This window comes from Manacus vitellinus, unplaced genomic scaffold (assembly GCF_001715985.3).
Source record: "Manacus vitellinus isolate BGI_N305 unplaced genomic scaffold, ASM171598v3 scaffold_46_pilon, whole genome shotgun sequence".
NCBI lineage: Eukaryota > Metazoa > Chordata > Aves > Passeriformes > Pipridae > Manacus > Manacus vitellinus.
In genome coordinates this window covers 5,493,093-5,500,860 of record NW_021940578.1, presented here as the reverse complement: position 1 = coordinate 5,500,860, position 7,768 = coordinate 5,493,093, and the positions used below count along the sequence as shown (strand labels likewise).

The 7,768-nt window shown below is 54.7% G+C and overlaps 2 protein-coding genes across 2 annotated transcripts in view; one reads left to right on the top strand and one right to left on the bottom strand.

Moving 5' to 3' along the window:
• Positions 1 to 440: 440 nt before the first annotated feature.
• On the top strand, positions 441 to 1,660 carry RNF223 (ring finger protein 223). Its single transcript, XM_008928830.3, has 2 exons — positions 441 to 492; positions 810 to 1,660. Exons 1-2 carry the CDS (start codon positions 441 to 443, stop codon positions 1,658 to 1,660), a joined length of 903 nt encoding a protein of 300 aa, XP_008927078.3.
• A 2,070-nt stretch (positions 1,661 to 3,730) lies between these two features.
• LOC103762182 (tyrosine-protein phosphatase non-receptor type 11) overlaps positions 3,731 to 7,768 on the bottom strand; it is a 26,812-nt gene continuing 22,774 nt past the window's right edge. Inside the window, exons 11-14 of the mRNA XM_029962404.1 lie at positions 6,953 to 7,104; positions 6,459 to 6,559; positions 5,657 to 5,768; positions 3,731 to 5,275 (exon numbers count right to left, since the gene is read on the bottom strand). Coding sequence (XP_029818264.1) covers positions 5,681 to 5,768; positions 6,459 to 6,559; positions 6,953 to 7,104 — 341 coding nt within the window. The 3' untranslated portion in view covers positions 3,731 to 5,275; positions 5,657 to 5,680. The remainder of the gene's footprint in view (positions 5,276 to 5,656; positions 5,769 to 6,458; positions 6,560 to 6,952; positions 7,105 to 7,768) is intronic.

Below are 7,768 nucleotides of genomic sequence, written 5' to 3'. Positions count from 1 at the left end.
GCCTCCTCCTCCAGGGCTGAGCTGGGTGTCCTTAGGGAAAGCAGAGCAACAAGGAAGCAGCAGAGAATTGCCCCTGCTCTGCCCCCAAGGCCATTTCCTCCAGCCTTGCCCGCCTTGCTGTGTCACGGTGACAGGGCCAGAGGTGCTGCTGGAGGCTGAGGATGGAACAGACGGTGCCATAAAACCATTTCCTCCCCTCCCTCGGCTTCTCCCGTGACAGGGGGGGAGTTCAGATCCCGCTGTGGATGGAGATAACCTCGGGTGGTGCCTCACCCACCTGCAGCAGGACCACAGCTCAAGGCACGAAGCGCCCCAAAGAAGCTCCCCCCCGTTTCCCTCCACACCTGAACAGTGTTATCTGTCTCTTAGGCCTTGCTCTTGCTGCCACCATAACCCCTGAGGGCCTCCCAGACTAATAGATTGCCAGGGCGAGGCCCCTCATGGAGTCTTCTGCTCTCCTCCCTGCTCAGGTGTCGGGGAGCACCACCCGGGGTAGGTCTGTGTCGTGTCTCTTGGCGCCCAGAGGGAGGAACTCAGGGGGAAGGACTGCTCCCCTCTGGGATCCGTGGTGTCCTGCTGCAAAAGGCTTTGGCTCCTGGTGGATCTCTGCGGGTTCCTTGCTTCTGTGTGCAGGATTTTTGACTTCACCTTCGGGATGCAGCTTCCCACAGGCTCCCTGTGTGCTTCTCGCCTCTGGACGCAGTGGAAGCCACCAGCTCGCTCTTTGTTCCTTTGAAGGGGTTAAAGCTGGTGATGGGGGTGTCTCCACCTTGTTTAAAATGAAGGCTTGTGGTTTTCCTCTCTTCCAGAGGCTCCCAGGGCTCTGTTTCTCTCCCGGGGCTCCGTCATGTCGTGCTTCTCCCAGCTGTGGCATTCCAGCACTCCGGACTCTCCCACCAGCCCGACCCCTGCCTCTCCTGGTGAAGTCCCCATCCCCATCAGCCCCATCGTGGTGACCTCGCCAGGAGATGGCAAGAGGAAGGCCAGATCCCCCACCAGCTCCCCGGGCTCGCCCAACCCAACCTCTCCCAAGCCGACGTCCCCCGTGGAGTGCTCCATCTGCTTCAACACCTACGACAACACCTTCAAGACCCCCAAACTGCTCCAGTGCTCCCACGTTTTCTGCCTGGAATGCGTGGCCCGCCTGAGCACGGGGCTGCCCCCCAACCAGCCCGAGGACCTGCTGCCCTGCCCCTTCTGCAGGCAGCTCACCAACATCCCCCAGGAAGGCGCTCCCGCCCTGGAGACCAGCAAGGAGCTGCTGGCCACGCTGCCCCCGGAGCTGCAGCGGGAGAAGGTGCTGTGGATGGAGGGCACCAAGCTGTGCTGCCGGAGGGCCTCGGACGACGCCGAGAACCCGGAGTCCTGCATCTCCATCGACGTGGCCATGAGCAAGCCCGAGAGCCCCGAGGCCCCGCCGAGGGGGCTGGCGGGGAGGTTGTCCCGCTGCGAGGTGTGCGACGACTGGAAGCGCATCCTCCTCCTCTCCGCCCTCGTCATCATCCTCTTCTGCATCATCCTCTGGCCCGTGCAGTGCGCCCTGAAGACGGGCAACATGCGCTGCTTCACCAGGACTGTGGCCACCATGAGCAGGCCCGAGTACCTGCCCCCCAAGCCCACCACGGCGGCGGCGGCGACAGAACCCCCTTTATTCCAGTAGCGGCCCCTGGCTCTGCTGAGCTCTGCGCCCGCACCGGGGAGGAGCGGCAGGACCTGCTGCCCTGCCAGCATTCCTTGGATTGCTGGGCAGCCCCTGCGTCCCCTCCTGTGCCCGCCTCCGGGGGCTCTCCGCTGGAATGCTGCTCCAACCCGGAGTGCTGCTCCAACCCGGAGTGCTGCTCCAAGGAGCCGCCTCTGCATCCTGCTGCCAAACTCTCCATGGAAACCAGAGCTGGGAAAGCCGCGGGGAGGGTTCCAGGACTGTTTCCCTCCTGTGTGTCGCTGCCTTGGCTAGAGACCAGGTGGCAGCGGGTGCAGTTCTTCGAGCTCCCCGAGGGAATAAAGGGCTGTTTTTTCTTTTTTTTTTGGCAAATTGAAGGATCTACGTGATTATTCCTACGAGGAGCTGGGATTGGGAGGGTAAAGACATGGCTGTATAAACAGGTGAAAGACACACTTACTCCCCACGCTGCAGAGGTTTCCAGCTGTGTTATGCAGCGTGAGAGGTGTAACTGCTGCCTCCTGCTGACAGAACACGGATCCATCCCTGCTGCCTTCCTTCCCCGTGTCACCACCCTGATGAGCTCTTCAAGCAGCCATTCTACTCGTTTTTCCCAAGAAGATGCTTAAAAATCACTCATCCCCACCTGGAAGGCCGTTCTGCACCCAGGGCTGGGCTCTGTGAGGCACAGACACAGCACCACCCCGACCCTCCAGTTTCTGCATCAGCAAACTTCACTCAGAACCTCTCACCGTGGCCAAAAAGTTCCACCTTTCGACAGCTTTGCCCTCCTAATCTTCAAATGTGTCAGTATTAAGACACAGGCCAGTGGCTGACACTCTACTTTTATTTAAAGCAGTGATCTGACAGTGATTTAAGAGTCTTCATGCTGAAGGCAGCTCACAATGAATATTTTCTATTCAGACATGGATCTAAGACAGTATTGTATGCGAGTGCCATTATGTGTATGTATTAAATTATGTTTTCTACAATGCAAGGTGTCAGTCTGTAGCAATTACCCCCCGTTATCCCTTTTTTACTTGCAGTTGGAGGTGTTCCCTCAGCAGTCCAGCTGCATCCCCGGGTCATGGTGGCACGGCTGTGCTCTGCTCCATCCCAGTGCTGTGCCATCCTGCACGTTTATCCTGCAAATTCTCTCCTCCCACCGTCGGGGTGGGGTTGTCCCAGGTGAGACTTCCCTCTGTGTTCACCTGATTCCACTGGGAAAATGAGAAGCTGCAGAGCCTGCTCATCTCTCCCTCCTTCCCAGCTGGTGACAGATGCTTCCAGCCTCCCTTTCCAGAAAAAAAGCAATCTCATTTGGAATAGAAAAGGCCGAAGCAACGGCAGAAATAGCTCAGGGTTGTTGCTGTGTGGAATTCCTGGGGAAAGCTGCTGCATGTGCTGTGCCTGCACCTCCCCTGGGGTTCAGCTGCAGGCTGGTGTTACCTGTGCCAGCCACAGGAATGTTCCAGGCCCTGGAAAATCTGCCAAAGCCACTGGGCTTGACAGGGATTCTCATTTGCCTCATCCTACCTGCTCTTCATATCTTCACAGCACCAAACTGAGTGAGTTCCTGGAAAAAAAGTAACTCACCGAGGCTTCAGGCAGAGAAGGCACTTCTATTTTTCCTCTCTCTTCCATTTGGGACTAAGCCCAGCAAACAGGCACTGGGAGGGATGAAGTGCTTTGTCATTACATCTTCATTAGCACTCAGCTCCCACTGAGGAGATCCAAGGACAGGGCAGAGGGAAATAACATTTGCAGCCTCATAAAATCTACTGTTACAGTGGAAAACAGTTCCAACTGTTCCCAGTGGTCTGTCCCAGCACCCTCATGGGGGTTGTCCCTTTGCACATCCCCAGCCCACCACGGACTTGGAAATAAAGGCTGAAGGGTTTAGGTAACACACAGCTGAACCTCTCCCTCCTTATGGTCAAAGGAAGGGAAAACAGGGCCCTGAACAGCAGCATTTGGCCATGGGGACATTCAGGGTGTCCCACTGTTCACACCATCAGTCTCTTTCCCAAAAAAATCAAACTACTTAAAAGAAAGGAAAAAAAAAAAGCCTGGAGAATATTCAACATTTATTAGAAGTGCAATAAAAATAAACAGTTCTCCTGCCCCTGGGACAAAGGAGCAGAAAGACCAGCCAGGAATTACAGCCAAGGTGTGTCACTGTGCATTTGTTCAACCCTTTGGCTCAGCACTAACACCCCAACCATGCAGAGTCCTTCCCATTCCAGGGATGCAGGAGGAGACTGGGACATCAGCCCTGTGCCTGCTCTGGGGGTTCAGCACTGGCTCTGGGACCCAAAACTGCTCTGGGGGTTCAGGCATTTTATCCCCAGACCCAAAACTGCTCTGGGGGTTCAGGCATTTTACCCTCAGACCTAAAACTGCTTTGGGGGTCCAGCACTGGTTCTGGGACCCAAAACTGCTCTGGGGGTTCAGGCATTTTATCCCCAGACCCAAAACTGCTCTGGGGGTTCAGGCACTTTGTCTTCAGACCTAAAACTGCTCTGGGGGTTCAGGCACTGGCCCTCAGACCCAAGGCTCCCCCCAGAACACACTTCCAGGCTGAGGGATCCTGCAGGAAGGGTTTCTTTGGCAGGGCTTGGGGCTGGAACTGCGGGAAGCACTAAGACTTAAGAGAGCTGGGACACTCCACTCTGCAAAACACTCGTTTCCTGGCACTGCTCAGGTCACAAACACACCTAGGACAGCCCTACTCAGCAGAAACAACACTTGCCTTGTCACAGAGGCGTGGAAGGGGGTGGCAAAAAGGTCGTGGCAGAGCTGCATCGAGCTTAGAGGGGGCCCAGCTCCAGAATTCCAGCTCGGATCATCCCCCCAGGCTGCTCTCAGCCCAGTGCCCAGAGCTGTGTCCCTGCTCCTCAGCACCCAGGGGGGACCTCCCTGAGCCCAGCCTTCAGGATGCCCCTCTGTGCCCCTCGACTCTGCTGGAGAACTGGGAAGAGCAGTCTGGAGGCTGCACACGGAGCAGGGATCATTCCATGTGCTCTGGCAGCGTTGCATAGGAAATCTGGGAAGTGCTACAGCCAAAAGGAGGTGTGAGGAGAGGCATCAGCTGGGGCCAGGCAGTGCTCTCCACTTCTCACCCTCACCAGGCAAAGTTACTCCAGGATTTGGGCTTCAAACCACTTTGTAGCTTAGAAATGGGTTGACCCAAGGAAAACCTGAGAGTGCTAAGGTTTTACTGAAGCCCTGAGTGGGCAAAGACCCCGGGAAAGCTTCGAGCAAAGAGTTGTTTCCGTTCCTTTTGCGTGTAAAAAATAAGAAGTTTAAATTAAAATAGTAAAAAAAAAAAAAAAAAAAAGGCAAAAACCAAAACAACCCTGAAGCTGAGCCTTGATGCCCTAATGAATGTCCAGAGGCACTTTCACATAAATATCAACCTACTGATGCAGGGGGAGGGTGGGAGGAGATCCTTCTCATGAATAAGTTAGGATAAGGCATGTTCTTAGGTGCAGGTTCTCGGGCAGCTTCTCCCCTCCTCTCCAAATCCAAGGTGCTTGGGGGAAGGCAAGACAGGCAAACAAAACTGTCCTCAGTCGCAGAACTTGGGGAGGGTGGACGTAAACACTGGAAATCCTGCATTCCAAAAGGAGAAGGGAAGAAGGAAGGGTGGCAGGTTTACAGCTGGGAGAAAATAAGGTTACAGAGCTGAGATAGTCCCACGGTTCCCTGATAGAACAGCCTGAAAAGCTGCTATTAATTGATAATATTGAATACTGAGAATATTGGGATTTCCCCCCTCCCTGGGAACATCACAAACGCATTCTCCCCCAAATTCCACCCCACATTTGCAGGCAGAGCCTCTGAGACGTGCCCAGGAAACAAATTGTGGGAGGCCTGAAGATTGGATTTTTGGGGGAGTTTCAAACCACGACACTGAGCTGCAGAGGAGCTGCTCGGCCGTGGCACAAACCAGTGCGGTGACACTCTGGGGTGACCCCAGGGGGACATTCCTACCTGTGGAGCCTCCACACAGCTCCTCTATCGCCCTGAATTACTCATCCCTGAAACCTTTGGGCTTTTGATGTTGAGGTTCTCGTAGAGGACGGAAGCTGACTCCTCATCCACCCTGTCAGGAAGCAGAGCCCTGTCATTAACAGCCTCACCACTCTGGATCTTTGCCCAGAGGCTGCTGGCCAGTGGGAATGGCCCAGCCAAGCTCCCTTTTGCCCTCCCCACTGTTCTCATTCCCTGTTTTCTCCCCCTCTGGCTGGGCCACCCCTCCTTGGTTCAAATGCTTGGGAGTGGAGCCTCTAAATGACACGTGTCCCCCCCCACCTTCAACCATAATCCCTCTCCAGCACTCACAGGTGTCCCATTACTTGGGGCAAGGGCAAAATCATAATTTGGGGTAATTTATCTCTGCTTATGTAAGGAATTCACGCTCCTTAACCCACATTCCCTCTCCACACAGACTCAAATCCACCTCTCTCTGCTCTTGTCTCATCTTCTTTCAGATTAAAGTGGCAGTGGCACAGTTTCCCTCTCCAGCTGATTGCCCAGAGCCATTCTCCAGAGCCAAGGAGAACAGGACACTACTCTCTAAAGGAGTATTTATATATATATATATCTTTATATATATAAAGATCTAGTTCCTCCTCCCCTTTCCAAGATGCACCAGCAAGGTGCTGCTGACAGTGGGGTGGGACCACCTGTTTATTTGGGCCATTCCCACACGATATCCAGCAACTGCTCAGGATTCAGGTGTGGGAAAGACACTCTGGAAAAGGACAAACACCGGGAGAGACCCTCAGCTTACCCAGAGGGGGTCCGTGGGGAGGGGGGCTGCCCTTTGGCTCTGCCCTTTTCCATGGGAGGGTAGCCAATGTTCAAGTAGTCTCGTTCTTTCCTTTTATTCCTCTGGAAGAGAAAAGCAAAGACAATAAAACCCCACTTCAGGCAGGTGGAGAAAAAAAGCTTTTCCAAGGTGGGGATTGACTCAACCTCGGAGGTCTTTCCCGACCTCAACGACTTCGGATTTGAGTTCCAGGGAAAAGGGGGGATGGTGTTCTCCTCCAGCCAAGCCCAAAGGGGACATTCCCTCACCTCTTCTTCTTCAGTAAAACCCCACTTCAGGCAGGTGGAGAAAAAAGCTTTCCAAGGATCCCCTTTACAAGGCAGGGATCGATCCCAGCTTGGACTCGACCTCGGAGGTCTTTCCCGACCTCAACGACTTCGGATTTGAGTTCCAGGGAGAAGGGGAGACGGTGTTTCTCCTCCAGCCAAGCCCAAAGGGGGAGGACATTCCCTCACCTGTTCTTCCTCCAGCCTCTTCTGCTCGGCCTCGATGAACTGCTGCACCGCCATGTACACGAACTTGTACTGAGCCTCCGTCTGCACCATCCCCGAGCGCTGCCGCCGCACCATCTGGATCGTCTTGGGGATGTCGATGTCGCAGTCCAGGCCTGCTCCAGAGCCAGCACAATGATGGTTAGGGAAGGAAAATGAATGCCAGGAATGGTTTCCCTAAGGCAGTTTGAAAGTTCCGGGTCTCCGGCTGCGCGACGGCGTCGCGGAGCACCGGAATGTTGAGGGTGTTGTGGAGGGGTTTGGTGTGTGTCTGGGACTGAGGAAAGGGTTATCCCTGCCAGAGGAGGAAAATGGGCTGGGAAGGGCTGAGGAAGGGCTGGGGAAGGGATGAGGAAGGGATGAAGAAGGGATGAGAAAAGGATGAGGAAAGGATGAGGAAGGGATGAGGAAGGGATGAGAAAAGGATGAGAAAGGGCTGGGGAAGGGATGAGAAAAGGATGAGGAAAGGATGAGGAAAGGATGAGAAAGGCCTGAGGAAAGGCTGGGGAAAGGCTGAGGAAGGGCTGAGGAATGGGTGGGAAAGGGCTGAGGAAGGGCTGAGGAAAGGATGAGGAAAGGATGAGGAAAGGATGAGGAAAGGATGAGGAAAGGATGAGGAAAGGATGAGGAAAGGATGAGGAAAGGATGAGGAAAGGATGAGGAATGGGTGGGAAAGGGCTGAGGAAGGGCTGAGGAAAGGCTGAGGAAGGGCTGAGGAAGGGCTGAGGAAGGGATGAGGAAGGGATGAGGAAGGGATGAGGAAGGGATGAGGAAGGGATG